This window comes from Alosa pseudoharengus, unplaced genomic scaffold, assembly GCF_046254945.1.
Source record: "Alosa pseudoharengus isolate Yale_2024_CS ecotype anadromous, Long Island Sound unplaced genomic scaffold, YU_APseudo_1.1 YU_APseudo_1.1_scf_16, whole genome shotgun sequence".
NCBI lineage: Eukaryota > Metazoa > Chordata > Actinopteri > Clupeiformes > Clupeidae > Alosa > Alosa pseudoharengus.
In genome coordinates, this window is record NW_027468630.1 from 37163699 (window position 1) to 37180553 (window position 16855).

The 16855-nt window shown below is 42.1% G+C and overlaps 1 protein-coding gene across 1 annotated transcript in view; it reads left to right on the forward strand.

Moving 5' to 3' along the window:
- Positions 1–16855, forward strand: part of LOC143125302 (transient receptor potential cation channel subfamily M member 1-like) — a 186616-nt gene that overhangs the window by 141865 nt on the left and 27896 nt on the right. Inside the window, exon 20 of the mRNA XM_076286642.1 lies at positions 3759–3887. Within this exon, the coding sequence (XP_076142757.1) occupies positions 3759–3887 (129 nt within the window). The remainder of the gene's footprint in view (positions 1–3758; positions 3888–16855) is intronic.

Consider the following 16855-nt stretch of genomic DNA (forward strand, 5'->3'; position numbering starts at 1 on the left):
GTGTTTTACTTTTACCTTTGTGGTTACTCAGTAATTTTGTGATTTATGCTGTATTTAATATGCCATATAAGAAGCTTAGTTTTAATCGCAATTAATCTAGATTAATTCATTTCAAAATATGAGATTAATTTGTTTTTTTTAAAATCGTTTGACAGCCCTAATAAAAAACGTAAAATATTTAACCACAGCAATTTACTAATGTAGCCTATGTGACGATTCTTCTCGTTACCATTTAGCAGGCAAATCTGTGGACTAGCACAGTGAAATGCCATCAGTCAAATTATTACTCATCCTTACAGTGGACGCCCCAATTTGGAAAAACAATATATATTTGCTGCTGTGCTGAGTGTCATGTAGCTATCCGTTTAAGCTATTCAGCTTTCCTGAATTTCCCCTTGGGGATCAATAAAGTATATATCTATCTATCTATCTATCTTATTTTAATCTGTATTTATAAAAAAAATACTGTAGATTAGATTTATGTGTTAAAATTATGATCGATAGTCTAATAATGGCATTATTAAGTGAAGAGTACCTGATGACTTGTTCAGGACTCGACTTGCCCTGCTCTGTATTTACTTGTGACTTGACTTGGACTTGACTGCTAAGACTTGGGACTTACTTGTGACTTGCCAAACAGTGACTTGGTCCCACCTCTGGTGACTTCTATCCCTCTAGAAATTACTAGATCGAGGGTGTTGCCAAGGTTGTGGGTGGACCCCATAACATGCTGCTTTAGCTCTAAACTGTCCAAAACAATTAAGGAACTTACTGTCTTTAGCATCAGTTGTCTTATTGACATGGATATTGAAATCACCATTTACAATTATCTGATCATAGCTAGTGATGATGAGGACATAAGTTCAGAAAACTGGTCGAGGAAGCCAGTCCTTAATTTTAGGAGGCCGGTATAAGGTCAGTAGGAGTATTGCTGGGTCAACCTTCAGAGTGAGGGCTATATACTCAAAGGAAGAGAAATCGCCAAAGTTTCAACAAGAGCAGCTGCGCTGTCTGAAGTTAGCCAGGTTTCAACAACACTGATAAAATCATTGATTGCAAAGGTTTTAGTAGTGAGAGTGCCTATATTTAGTAGACCCATGTCAGCTGAAAATGTGTCTGGCGTTAGAGGAATATGCTGAGGTATGGAAAGAATATTAGTTTTGGTTTTAAAATTGCCTTTTCTTTTCACTATACATTAGGGTGGTCCTTATCATGTCCAATTTTTTTTTTCCAAAATGTTAGTGTCTTAACCTCTTAAACTGTTCCTTTTAACTTCAAAATTAGAAATATGCAAACATTTTGACAAAAAATATATTTAAAGGTAGTTCAATCATGTGGAAGATTGCCTATGTTAAGCTGTGCTGTGTTATTGTGATATGGAAGTAATATTAAAAGTTGCTGCAAATGAACTACATTTTATTGAAATCAGAGCAACACTGACATGACAACAATCTAAAAAAAGCACAACGTTTTCAACAATCCCTCATTTCTGATGCTCAGCAGCCAGTGTTGACTTTTTGCAGTCTGGATAGATCCGTCAGTGATCTTCCATTCTAATAGATGGCAGATTTGATCCAACTAATTCTAGTATGGTGTAACCAATCAAATAAACTTCACTCCTTGTTTTTGCCATGATTTTGCTCTTGGTACACAACACAACTGCAAGCAAAGCTGAGCAAGGAATGGTGAAGATGCCTTTTCCTCATACATTTTTGTGGCACATATTTGGGGTTCCGTGGATACAATTGTTTGAATGTTTTAATGAAGACCAAGAAAATGTGCTCTAAACCCAAACAATAACCAAGGTGATCATCAATAGAAATATGTATTGATTCCACCAGGAAAGGTAAATCTGCTAAACCGGGTCATGGATGGATTAATTTGGATTTATTTTCTACAATAAGTAAACTGTGATATGTATCTAAAATATGTATCTAAAATACATATTTAGGAATATATGGTGCATTAGATGCTTTTATGGAGATTGTTTTGGAATTTTACTAGCCAGTTACAACACCAATTCAAATGATCTGTTTTTATGAAAATCATCAAACAGAAAATCATCTCAAAGTTTAAAGCTATTGGGCTACCAGTAATTATTATGTTATTGCCATAGAAAGCATTTCAGCCAGGTGTGGAGATCAAACAGTCTCGACCATCTCTCAGCACCCTTTCTGTAGATAGGGAGAGGCCCAGAGATGACGATCTGTTTTCCTGTGCCTATCAGGGTGGTGAAGAGAGTTGTGTAGTAATAGCACCTGAAGGACTCTTAGACCATGAAAAGTAAATCCCCTGGTCTGATGAAACAAAGATTGAACTATCTAGCTACAATTCCCCATAATGAGTGTGGAAGAAACCAGGCCCTGAGCTGCACTGGTAGTTGTCCTTCTGTACGCTTTTCTCACCTTCAAAAAGGAACTCTGGATCTTTCATAGTGACCATTGGGTCCTTGGTTACCTGTCTGTCCAAGGCCACCCATCCCGGATTACTCAATTTAGCTCAGTGGCCAGATCTAGGAAGACTGTTGGTTGTTCCAAAAATTTTACATTTGAGAATTATGCTGAGCGTCTGTTATGTCGACCAGTCATAAAAACTAGGTCTAATTCCAGACTCTATTCCTCAGTGGTTCCATGTTGGTGGAATGAGTTGCCCAGTGCTCTCCGTTCCTGTGGTAGGTTTGTGTCGAGGGGTCTAAAGACATTCCTATTCAACATGTACTTAGTTGTTTAAGCGCTTATGTGTTATTGTTTGTATAATATTGTTTTATTTTCATTACGCTGTTAATTAATTTGACATTATTGTTTATTATTGATATTCTCCTTAATGTAGTCTTACCATGTCATTGTTTTTATATTATTGATTGAATGGACATTATTGTTTTATTATTGCCTTTCCCCTCATTTTCATTGCTTATTTTTATTAGACTATTGATTGAATTGATATTGTTGTTTATTATTACTATTCTCCTTATTATATATTTGACCAACATTCTAATCTGTTCCCTGTTCCCCAATTTTAAATATTAAGTTGTTTTGTATTTTTGTGTCGCTTTGGACAAAGCCTTCTGCCAAATCCATAACCATTATGGAGGCTACTGTGCTCTTGGGCACTTTCAATGCTGCAGAAATGTTCTTGTACCCTTCCCTAGATCCGTGTCTTGACACAACCCTGTCTTGTAGGTCTACGGACAATTTTATTGACCGTGGCTTGGTTTTCACTCTGACATACACCCTCAACTGTAAGACCTTACATAGACAGATGTGTGTCTCTCCTAATAATGTCTCTCCTAATAATGTAAATCACCTGCTTTTTGTGGAGTATTGTGTGTAGATTGATGAGAAAAAATTAATTGAATGCATTTAAAGATGACTGAAACATAGCAAAATGTGAAAAACTTGAAAGGGTCTGAAAACTTGAAAGGGTTTGAAAAGTTTCCGGTTGCACTGTATCTCCCTACCTTATCTGTTTTAAAATATACATGATAATTTACATCACATTTTTGCATTTTCATGCATTGGTAATTCCTTGGAATTGCATTTGTAGTTATCTGTGTTGTTCCATTTCATTTTTTGTTTCATATCAATCCTACTAATAATGTTAATGAAAAAGGTGAAAATTAACGCAAAAGAAAAACATGAATAATCCATATACAATATTCATATTTGCTATTTCATTCATCACTTAGTTAGGGGTGTTATAAACTGCTGCAGAGTGTCTTTGAAATATGTCTTACCTGATATTTTGTGTTTCTATTGTAGACTGCCTATCTTGTGTACCTCATGCTGTACAACTACATCATCCTAGTGAAGATGGAGCGCTGGCCTTCACTGCAAGAACTGATTGTTATCGCCTATATTATCACTCTGGGACTTGAAAAACTTCGCCAGGTTTGCTTCCATGACATTAAATGTGCAATTTGAATGGATCTACATTGTCAATACATTAATAGTCAGACATAGCATGTGAACAGTCAACAAAAAGATCATAAACCATTCAGAAAGGCAAAATAATAACTTGCATATAAATGCAATAATAAAAATTGCATTTATTTCTCTCAATTGAGATGATACTCTTTGTAATCTCCATTGCAGCAGATCTAACGTTATGTTACTCCATTTAATTGGGAACCCGTTTGAACGCGCATGAGAGGGAGAGAGAGAGAGGCAGGTTCCAGCTGGCTTGTCATTGTTGATAATTGAAATCTCTTTCTTATAAGAAACGTTTAGAAGGAAATCATGAAGGCAACAGTAGTTCCCACTACTGGCCATTGATAAACTGTGAGAGGGCACAGCCGGCCCATTTTCAAAACCCAATGTGGCCCTTGAGCCAAAAACATTGCCCACCCCTGATCTATAGTGTATAATATTAATTTACATTACATTCATTCATTTGAAGACACTTTTATCCAAAGTGACTTATTATGTCATCTATTTTACAAGGGCCATTGTCCCCAGAGCCTTGCTAAAGGGCACAACGGTAGAAGCCTGGAATTGAACCCACAACTTTTTCTTAGCTACTAAACTACCACCACCACAAATGTTTTAATATCATTAGAGAGAGATGTTTTAATAATGTTTTAATATCGAGAGAGAGAATCCAGAGAAGTCTTTGTAAACAGAAAAACAAATTTGGATGGCTGTGATCTCCCGTGCCTCAGGTGGCACTGCATTAAAAACAGGACTGTTTCTGTAAATAAAACCATTGGGCTCCGGAAAATTTCTCAGTTGTTTGATGCTCCATCCACAAATGCTGGTTAAAAGACCAGGGCATAGCACTCCAATTCAGTCTAATCTGGACCCAGTCACACAAAATAAGAGTAAGAACACAGTTCTTAAGGATAAGTCAGATAAATGGTCAGTAGTAATTTAACTTTATTGAATTGATACTGAAGCTGAAAAGCAACCTGGTGAGTTAGGGCACAGCAGACTCCAGCTTATTAACATATAACATTCCTTTTAAGGAATGTGGATTGGGTAGAGTTTAAAAATTGAGGGTGATCACGCTTATGGGAATGGGCATACTCACCTGAAAGTAACATGGAAATTAGCTTATTTGCCGTTATTGAGATCTGACTTGTTTCTAAACCCCTCAGCTGCAAAATAGCCCTTATCTTGTTTCTGCCCAAGTCCATTTAACTTATACTTAAAGGTACAGGTACAGGTAAAGGTACATATAAGATTCAGAGTTACAGTAAAACATCCTGGGGTCTATTTATTAATGATAACTAGAAATGTAATGCCAGAGGAATTACAGTAGTGGATGGAAAGCTGCTGCCTTAATGTTGGTGGGAGATTCCTGAAAAAAAAAAACATTGAATCACTTAATCTTTTGGTTCATACAAACCCTTGTACCAAAAAACCTTGTGTGTCAAGGCGTTCTTGAGATATAACACTCAAGGTGTATTGAACTTGACATTTGACCTCCAACATCAATTCACTTCATCTTTGAGTCCATACAAACACTCATACCAAATTTCAGGCATGTATGTCAAAGCATTCTTGAGATATCGCGCTCAGAGTATTCATGGACTTGATCTTTGACCTTTGACCTCCAACATCAACTCACTTCATCTTTGAGTCCATACAAACACTTGTACCAAATTTGATGCATATGCGTCAAGCCGTTCTGGAGATATAATGCGCAAAGCATGAGATATGGCTGTGACTTTTATTTTGACACACAGGAAACACTTAAACAGGATGTTTAGTGAGCAGTTTTAGTTTTAGGGAGCACCAGATGAAGTCTGAAATAATAACTCTCTTGCCCCACTCCAGACCTACACAACGGTTATTTCAACATGTCTGTACGTTAAGGGGTTAGAGTCGCATTCATTCTTGAAATAAAAAGAAAAGGTTATAATAAGAAGAAGCCAGGATATTTCAAGATAGTGGATTCCATCCACTATAACAAGTTCAAACTTGTTTGGGAGTGAAATTACGTTTATGGGAGGAGTTTTGAGACTGTTGATTACCTTAGCAATTAAATGTTTTATGGCCTGTAGCTATGGAGCATGGAGCCACATCAAATTAAATCACTACTTTCAAACCCCCGACAAGGCCATACACTTCGGTGGTAGCGTGCATGGGTTGCTGGAACACTTTTTGCAAAACACGGCTCATTGTGTCAAAACTTTACACACAAGCACACCAGACACAACCAAGGCCGTAGCCAGGATTTTTCAAATACCGAGGTCAGGGCGTCGCTAGACATTTTTGGCACCCCAAAATTCTTCCGAGCCCCATTTGGCTAATAATGACGTTGTTCCGCTTATAACATGCTTTGTTTATAACTTGAACCAATACACTTTTCCACGATATTCTAATCTTTAGAGAACCTTTTAATAAAAACAAACAAAAAAACAAAACAAAATTGGCTTTGGACATTTATACAGGACCCTGCTCAATCTGTTATTAAGAATGTTCTGCTTCTCCAGAGTAGCGAATGTTGCATTTATAATTTGCAGGGTCATAGGCTCCTGAGCTTGTAGGCTACCTTCTGATAAAGTGAGTGTCACATGTAAGAGGGACCTTCACCTATCATTTCCCTCTCTTCTCCTCCCAGAAAAGTAAATAATATAATTCAATTTAATCATACATTCTACTGAAGGTTTTGCGTCCATGATCTCCCTAACCATTCATCTTGGTGGAATACTTCACAAACCCTTTTTTTAACACATGACAAACCATATATCAGAATAAACAGCAGATCTTACCGAACACAAAGCAGTCCCCTTAGCCGTTCCAGAGTAATCCAGTTTTGAATTTGCAGTCAATTTCGACATGCATGGATGTCTCCAAATTTGGGCTTTAAGTTTTACAATGTGTTTCAATTGTTCCACATGATTTCATAACGGGCCAAATACAAAATAAATGTTACAAATACCGCCTAGATATTGGTAAATCAGAGGACAGCTGACTAAGAGTTTGTGAAAGTAGCCTTAATGATCACAAAATGCTAAGCATGCATCTAGGCTATTTGAGTTTCTTAAAGAAGCCCTATGCAACAATTTTAGCAAAAATGACCTTAATTATGCAGGTTAAGAGTTGTTTTGATGGTTCTACAACACTTTCTGGGTTGTTTGGTGGGTGCTTTGTCTCCCTCTATCGCTTCTCTGCGGAAAAACCGAATATGCAACTTTCTGAACCCAGACCGGGTAAATCCGGATGTAACTCAGCGGAAGTATCCAATCGCGCCTCGAAAATGTAGTCAGATTGTAGATCTATTTCGACCTCCCTCAGACCGTCACCACGGTCTACACCTTGAATGATGCCATCCTTCTACCTTTTCTCGAGACCATTATATCAACAATGTCATGTGACTGACCTGGAGGCTGTCCCGCCGTAATATAATGCATTCAGGGACATGCCTCTTCCTCTTTTAGTCTGGTCAGTTTAGGGCAAATGGCTGCAAAAAATGAATAACATTTGAGCCAGTGTTTTTCTGTTCATTTAGGGCCTAATAAACAAAAAAATGCAAGGAGCCCAAAAAATTAAGTGGGGGAAGGCCCTGAAACGGCCACGCCCACTTTTTAGACCCAGAATTCTGTATCTCGGCTCCTGAAGGTCACAGAGAGTTGGTTTTGGGCTTAAAAGATGCAGAAATACCACATTTATATTAGTGTTATGAACAAGCATAAGTCGTAAAACCTTTACTTTTTGAGATATTCACGAAAAACTAGTTTTTGCATGGTGCACAGGCCACGTTTCATGTATCAGCTCCTGAAGGTTGTAGAGAATCATATTAAGTTTTTATTAGGTATGAATCTCATCTTATATCAATGTTATGAACCAAACTCCCTAAATTACCTTAATTTATTTTAAATATTGATGCAAAAAATGTATAAGAACTGTCGCTGAACTGTCGCAAAAATCTGTATTTTAGCTTTGAGAACCACCTAAATCTATGGAATTTATTCTGAGTTACCAAACTAACTTGGATGGATCAGATGAATCTGGGATAGAAGAAAATTGTAGTTGACCTCTACTGTTGAATTTTTGTTCGAAACAACTGTATTGTATTGTTTATCAGACTATATTTGTGTTTAACTTGTGTACTAAAAAATCAGTGTTCTGCTGAGGCCCCCAAAGTTCTGCTGTTCCCTGATTTGATGATCTCCATTTGACTGAACTGGCATGTGCTTGACATGGAAATGTCATGTAAATGTGTGCAACGTTTTCATTTTTAAATCCACCACAGGAACTTGGAGGAAGGTACATAACAGATAGATTGATAGATATACGTTATTGATCCCCTAAGGGGAAATTCAAGGTCCCAACTTAAGACATCACAACATACTGTACACTACAACATAAACAGGATGATAAAATAACAACTCCACTAATAAGGACAGTAAAAGATACTAAATCAAGGATCGATCCACATGAATGTACGAAGGATGTATAAGCATGAATCTCTTGCGTAACAGGGCAGGGACTGACCCTGTGTTTCAGTGGTAAGGTGCTCTATGAGGTGTGTGTCATGGTGATAGTGCAAATAGGTCCAACAGTGGAGGGATAGTCAAGAGACCAGCATTAAATATGGACAATATCAGAGATAAATGTAAGCATAGTAATAAGAATTATAGCAGCAGTGCAAGGATAGGTTTGAAGTGATAGGATATCAGCCATTGGTGAAGTATGAAGTTAGACCACAGTCCACAGTGGAGGGAGGGGTTGTGCATGTGGGCTAGTATAGCCTGTAAACAGTGTAGACAGAGTGGACAGTCCGTACACAACATTGTTATAGGAGGTCATAAAAGTGTAGAAGAGGGTGGAGAGGCAGATACTGTAGACTAAGCAGAGAAGTCGATCTCTTCACTTCCCTTTCTTGAAGCATTGAAGAGTAGTATGTCCCTGGGGACAAATTACTTCCTCAGTCTGTCAGTTTCCCTCAAGGTGTCAGGGAGGGCATTCCACAGACGTGGGGCAGCACCACAATCCACTGACTGTTTTAAAAAAGGTCTTAAGACATTTCTTTTTAGCAAAGCTTTTGGTCCCCTTTAGATGTTTTTTTAAAACCTTTTCTTTTTTCTTAAACTGCTCACCTTTTTATGTGTGTGTTTTTAAGCTGTAGCACTTTGAGATCTTCTGATGAAAAGTGCATTATAAATAAAATGTATTATTATTATTATTATTTAGTTGTGCATGCCAGTGAGCGTAGTCTCCAACTGGTCAAGCTCTTCTGCTTTATGTTAGTGCTGTGGAGTGGATGACAGTCATTGTCTAAGATGTTGATTAGTTTGTTCAGGGTCCTTTTGTCTGATATTGAAGTGATGCACTCCAGTTCAGCTCCCACAACAGAGCCAGCTTTCCTTACCAGCCAGTCCAGTCGCCCAGCATCCCTCTTCTTAGTGCTTCCTCCCCATACAACAGCATAGCAGAGGCAATGGCAACAACAGAGTCAGACTGGTAAGACATCCAGAGGAGGAGCTTGCTGCAGACATTGAAGGACCGCAGCCTCCTCAGGAAGTACAGCCTGCTCTGCCCTTTCCTGTACAGTGCTTCAGTGTTGAATGACCAGTCCAGTTCATTGTCCAGGTGTAGATATTTGTAAGTGTTTACCACCTCCACATTGACCCCCTCAATGGTGACTGGCAGCAGAGCAGGCTTAGACCTCCAGAAATCCACCACCATCTCCTTGGTCTTAGCAGTGTTGAGTTGTAGGTGGTTGAGTTTGCACCATTCCTCCACCAGGCTCCTGTATTCCTCCTCTTGCCCATCCCTGATACACCCCACAATTGCAGTATTATCCAAAAACTTCTGCATGTGGCATGACTCTGTGTTGTAGCAGAAGTCTGACGTGTACAGGGTGAACAGGACTGGAGAGAGCACTGTTCCCTGTGGAGCTCCGGTGCTGCTGATCACAGTGTCAGAGAGGCAGTTCTTCAGTCCGACGAACTGTGGCCACTCTGTCAGGTAGTCTGTCAATCCAGGATACTAGTTGAGCATCCCCACCCATCTGCAGGAGCTTGTCACCCAGTCTGAGGGGTTGGATGGTGTTAAAAGCACTAGAGACATCAAAGATCATGATTCTCACAGCACTTTTCCCCTTGTCCAGGTGAGAATGCGTCCAATGTCTCAGAATGAATGCGTCAAATATCTCAGAAATTAAAAGTTTTAGGGCCTATGTTTCTTCATAACACTAATATAAATGTGGCATTTCCAAAAACCTAAAATTAAGCCAAAAACCAACTCTCTGCGACCTTCAGGAGCCGAGATACAGAATTCCAGGTCTAAAAAGTGGGCGTGGCCGTTTCAGGGCCTTCCCCCACCTAATTTTTTGGGCTCCTTGCATTTTTTTCTTTATTTGGCCCTAAATGAACAGAAAAACATTGGCTCAAATGTTAATCATAATTTGCAGCCTTGACCCCATTTTTGCCCCAAACTGACCAGACTATTTGCCTTTCTCGCCTCAATTCTGAGACCGGTGAGTATGATTTCATTAGAAGCCAGTAATCCGCCACGTTATCGTGCAGGTGCCTTTGGTCCCTGAGGATTCAAACTGGTTTTCCCTTTGATATTCGTTCTAGTGAGGCGTTTACTTTCGCCTTAACGGTAGAACGTTACCGGCGGCTTGTTGAATGCAAGCTAGTGTAGCCGGTTTAATTGTTGACACCTGTTTTGTTTCTCTCCGCGCTTTTTGATCTTACAAGCCGCGTGAATGATGCTTTGTTTAGAAAACAAAGGCTGATAATTGGCAGGGTGGTCAAGACTAACTTTCGCCCTGTTAAGGATTTACACACAGGTGTGCAGGGATGGTAATCAGCCTAAATTCGTTACGAAACGTAAGGGCTTTTGGAGTTGTATAGCTAAAGCAGTGTGTTTGCGCACAGTGAGTCTTTTAATTTACTAGCTTACCGTGTGTTCATGCAGTAGGTTAGGAGAAAAGGCTTGTTCTCCAAGCGGTGCGTTCACGCACAATCAATGGGCGTGCATGCACTTCTGGTCTTCCGACCTAAATCAACAGTATATGGGAAAAGATGTTCTCCTGTCTAAGCAGTGCGTTCGCGCACAGTTAGTCTTTCTGTTCCTCCAGCCTAAACGGCGTGTTCACATGCAGTATGAGAAAAGTTGTTTTGTCTAAGCAGTGCATTCGTGCACAGTGAGTCTTTCGGTTTGCTGGCCTAAACAGCGCATTTGTGCGCAGTGGGTATACAGCTTGTTTTTCTGTCTGGGTAATGTGTTAGCGCATAGTAAGGATGCAGTGGGAGAAAAGTTTGTTATCCAATCTAAGGGGTGCATTGTCCCACCTTTGAAGGTTTAAGAATTTCTGACTAGCATAGTTTTAAAAATATTTAAGCTTCTATAACACACAATGATCTGGCCTTTAAATAGCCTTAGTTGCTGAAATGGCCTTAAATTAAAAAAAAAAAACAAAAAAAAAACTAGCCTAAGCGGTGCATTGTGCACAGTGAGGCTTTCTGCTCATCCAGCCTAAACGGCGGTGTTCACAGGCAGTAGGAGAGCTGTCCCCCTGCCTAAGCAGTGCGTTGGCGCACAGTAACCCTTTTCGGTCCTGCAGCCTAATATAACTCAGGATACATGACATACAGCAGTAATAAAAAGGAAGCAGTGTGTTCGCGCACAGTAAGTCTCTCAGTTTACTGGCCTATACGGCGTGTTCGCACGCGGTGGGTTGCAGCTTGTCTTTCGTTTCTAGTCTGCTAACCTTAACATTTCCCAGTTTAAGCAGTGCGTTCGCGCATGGTAAGCCTTTTTGGTCCGGCGGCCTGAACCGTCGGCTCAAATACAGCAGGAGTAAAGAAAGCAGTGTGTTCGCGCACAGTAAGTCTTTTTTGTTTACTGGGCAGTATGTATCACTGTCTGAGCAGTGTGTTCGCGCACAGTAAGTCTCTCAGTTTACTGGCCTATACGACGTGGTAGCGCGCGTTGGGTTGCAGCTTGTCTTCGGTTCTAGTCTGCTAACCTTAACATTTCCCAGTGTAAGCAGTGCGTTCACGCACGATAAGCCTTTTTGGTCCTGCGGCCTAAACAGCCTTTTCAAATGCAGCAGGAGTAGCTAGAGCTGTGTGTTCTCGCATAGTAAGTCTCTCTGTTTACTAGCCTAAACAGGGCGTTTAGACGCAGTGGGGATGTTTGTCTGCCTAGGCAGTGTGTTCACGCATGGTGAGTGTTTCTGTTTTCTCAGCCTAAATGGCGTGCAGGCCAAGTGTTCACATGTAGTGGGAAGTCTTTGTTCTCCTGTCTAGCAGTACGTCCGCGTACTGAGAGTCTTTCTGTTCTCCCATCCTAGACGGTGTGTTCACATGTGGTGGGAGAAGATTCACTTTACTTCGTTTTCCAGCGTTAGGGCCCAAGCACCGGAGGTGCAAAGCCCTTTTGTTTGGTTAAATTACTATCTCCCTTAACTGTTGTGCGCAACTGGTGAGATTGTTGCTATATTCCCCTCGCATGATGACATGAAGTCGCATGACTGCGTGACAATCACACAATGGCAGTCACATGACCGCTGAAAAGAAGTCGCACGATGACAAAGTCACATGACCGCCGGAAAGAAGTCACACAATGACCGTCACGTGGCTGCTGGGATGTAATCCATGTGGGATTAAGTTTACAATATTTTAATGTTACACTTAATATTCTAACATTAATACTCTAACATCTCCCGTAACCTCTGTTCTTGTGGGCCAGTGACTCAGTGTCAAATTACTGTGTGCAGCTGGGCTAGGTTATGTTTGAAACCATTCACAGCAATGGTGCAGTGGTAAAAGGGTTCTGTTACCATCTGACAATACTATGGCACCAAATACTTGCCCCATTTGCGGCACAATCATGGACACACAGGAAGTGTTAACCATGTTTGGGCAAAGTGCATCTCACAGAAGATGTGGAATGCCCATGTCCGGCTGGTATCGACCATTTGAGGAGTGTGGTCTGGCCTGGTTGAACATCCCCATGCAGTGACTGTTCCTCCTCCCACCTGTGATGGAGAGCAGGACAGTATCCATGATCGTCACTCACGCAGACAGCATTGTGTGCACTCCTATAGGTATAGGAGGAAAAGAGCCATAGAGGGCCGTAGCTTAATTCCCCCCCTCTAGGCAATTAGTAGGGGAAGAGGACATGCAGTTAAAGATTCCGGCCTCTATTTGGGGCCTGATTGACTGAGTGGCCAGGGGACGCTCACTCCCAAGGGCCAGCTCCATCCATGGCAGGTTAGGCAGCAGGAACTTTCCCTGTCCACCTGCCACCTTTCCAGGAACCACATATGGCTGATACAGAGTCCATATTCCTCTGTACACTGGCTCTCCTATTGAGAAGAGAGGCCGGATGTACTTAACTTTGGTTCCTTCCAGCTTCAGAGCTCTGGGTCTGCTAGTGACAATGTGTATAGTGAAGCCTGGGCTGAGACTGCTTTGGCTGTTTTGTTAGCAGCTATCAGAAAGTCTGGTAGCGCTAGTGGTCCAGACACCAAGAACTTGTTGGATGCTGCTGTCTACCCATTCCTAACTCACCCGTGATATTGGAAGGGCCATGTCCTCATATTGGCTAGGAGGCTTGTCGGGCTGGGGGCTGCTGCTGGCTGGCCCAGCTCTTTGGCCACTACGTTGCCACTCCCCCACCCATTGGAGTTTCCAATTTCGGCCTCCATCTTGTTTTAGGGTCCCTATAACAGTAAGGGGCCTCAGTCCAGGCAAATGCTTTGGCAGAGGAAATAGCAACGCCATTTCAGAGGGGTGCCATTGTCACAGTAAAGTCTAAGCGAACAGCAGGCTGCCTTTTACTCAGCATATTTCCTTTTTTCCAAAACGGGAGGGGCGGGCTCAGACCCTTCTTAGTCCTCCGGCGCTTCAACATGTACATCAAATCTTACCCGTCAAAATACTAAGGAAGTGGTTCACCACTACCAACTTGCGATACACTTTTTGGGTACAGGTCATGTAGTACACAGACACTGTGCTGTACCATGTTCAGTCCCTCAGCTAAAACTCAACTGAAGGAAAGAAACATTCAACCAATTCAGGAGGCAGTCTTTTAGGGCTCCACCTGAACCCACTCACAATGAGGGCCACTCTTACCCCTTAAAGGATAGCAAGAGTTCTGGCAGTCCTACATGACATTTGCCTCAGCAAACATTAGATTTGATTGGCTTTTAGAGAATCCAGGGGATGATCTCTGCAGCAGTGATGGTGTTCCCACAAAGTCTCTTCAGAGCCAGATCTCTGCAGCACTGGCTGACTGCCTCAAACCGGCGTTCATGGGAAAAACAGGCATGTTAAGATTCCACATGGGATGGTCATATCTGCAAGCTCTGCCCCCATGACTGGGCAGCAGGATGTGTGTACAAGAACTTGGGCAGTCTAGTACATTTGTGTCAATAGATACCTCCCAGACAGGCTGGGGAGCAGTTTGGGAGGGCAGAACCGTGAGTGGTCTCTGCGAGCCCCCATGGAACATGGGGCACATCAGTCTTCTGGAGCTGGGGGCAGTGCATTTCACACTGAGGGCTCTCTTCTCTTGTATACAGGGCAAGCATGTCTTTGTGCGGACAGACAGCTCTGCTGCTATGTACCATATCAACCACAAAGCGGGCTTAAGGGCTCAGCGTGGCTGCTAAGTTACTCAGAAACCTCGGCTGTGGACATTTCCATGCCTGGCCTCACTTAAAGCAGTGCCAGAAGCTCGGAATCTCGAATTCCTGTCAAGCTGTCATCTGGTCCCGCTATCCTCAGCCCTTCTTAGGGTTAAAACTGACTGTAAATGAGCCCATGAGTATTGCCAAGCATTTCCAGCAGAGATGGGAATTGTTCTCCTCATGGTGGCAGGGCCTGGAGTTAGATCCAGTGACATCCAATGCTTGGTGCTACACTTTCTTCACTCCCTTTGGGATGTGGGAAAGGCAGCTGATCGAGTATCCTGTAAGTCTATGTCTTGGGGTCCCATGGCACTGTAGAAGGTTTGTCTGTTGAAGACCCTATGGGGTCGCAGTTCCTGAAAAAGCTGACTACCTGCATCCAGGCAGATTTTTGAGAGCTCAATCCTGCAACCTCCCCTGGGTGGTGAGGCCTTTGAGTGCAACCCCAGGTGGACCTCTGGGGCATCAAGTTTGTGTTGCATAAAACTGCATGTTTGGCCACCTGCAAAAATAAAACTGCATCTTTGGCCACATGCTCTGCCAAGATGGCAAGTGAGCTATGTGCACCCTCCATGAGTACTACATGCTTGAGGTGGAAACCATTATTCTTCCCTTAAGGGATGAACCCTCAGTCAGTTAACCATGTCATTGAACTGGAGCTATTTTGCCCTGAGCCAGCTTGCCAAGCTGAGGGGGCTCTTAATGCTCTATGCCCAGTCAAGGCATTGGGAGCTTGTGTTGATCACACGTGGCTGCGTTGACAGGCGCACACACAGCTTTCGGTGCTATGGGGGTAAGTTGCTGGTTCACCCAGTGTCTACACACCGTTTGACCCACCAATTGGTGGAGACAATTTTTCAGGCCTTCTCTGGGCAGTGTTTTCTAATCTCTTAAAGCCTGGCGGCTCATTCCACACGGAGTACGGCCGTCTCATGGGTACCATTGAAAGGGGTTGCTCTTGGTGGCATGTGCAGCGGCATCCTGGACTACTCCATGGATCCCTGACTTTAACGAGTCAATGTGACATCCGCCACTATCGGCTCCACTGTTATGTTGGTGGCCGACCTGACTGGTGATGAGTAGTCTTCTGTCCTCGCGACACTGTTGGGACTAGTCATCCAAGGTGTAGACCGTGGTGACGGTCTGAGGGAGGTCGAAATAGATCGTAAGTTATGTCCATAACTATGGATCTATGAGACCGACCGATGACCGTCACCATCTCTTGTCGCTCGGAACAAGCTGAGGCGTTCCAGGCAAGAGGAAGAGGCATGTCCCTGAATGCATTATATTACGGCGGGACAGCTTCAGGTCATTCACATGACATTGTTGATATAATGGTCTCGAGAAAAGGTAGAAGGATGGCATCATTCAAGGTGTAGACCGTGGTGACGGTCATCGGTCGGTCTCATAGATCCATAGTTATGGACATAACTTACGTTTCTAAGAAGACTGCAAAACCGACTTGGCTTTGTTGCTGTTGAAATTGTAAGTAGCCTACCCTTGGGTGAACTTCGTTTTTGTAATGTAGTTTGATAGTCTCTTGAGCAATGTGTTTGCTCGACTGTTTTATTGTGAGCCCTGTATGTGTTTAGCTTGGTTTCTTGATGGCTGGCTTGCTAGCTAGTGGGGGTTCAGCATAGCAGTCACTTGCTTCCGAAGCTTGATCATTTTTATATGCTACTGTATAGTTAACTTTGGCCTTGGTGCCCTGACATGTGGCCTTTGTGCCCCCCACCAAATATGCCCAACTGAAGGCCAAGTGGCCTTGCCCCCAGAATGGTGAAATTCCAAGCCTGGTTGCCGGTATAGTATAAGGTAAGGTATAGTAACAAAAGCTTCAAGTTGTGTTACTTTGATCTAAGCATGTGTCTATAGTGTTCAAGCAATGGGCAAAAACTGTAAAAGACTGTAGTCTTTTAAGTAGGGCTGTCAAACAATTATTATTTTCTTAATCCCGATTAATCGCTGAATGTCTATAGTTAATCACAATTAATCACATATTTTATCACATGAATACAATTTTATTATTTTGCATTTCAGAACTTTCCAGAGGTCCATATTAACAACGTAAAACAATTATTAGCAGTGTATCTTGTTTGGGAATCAAATGAATGTAAAGAAAGTTACGTTATGAAATATAGCTGCAAGCGGCAATGAGGGGGCCAAGCAGTTAAGCAGGAGTTGGGAGTGGATTGGATTGGATTGGTTTGGACTGGACTGGACTGGACTGGATTGGATTGGATTAGATGGGATTGGATTG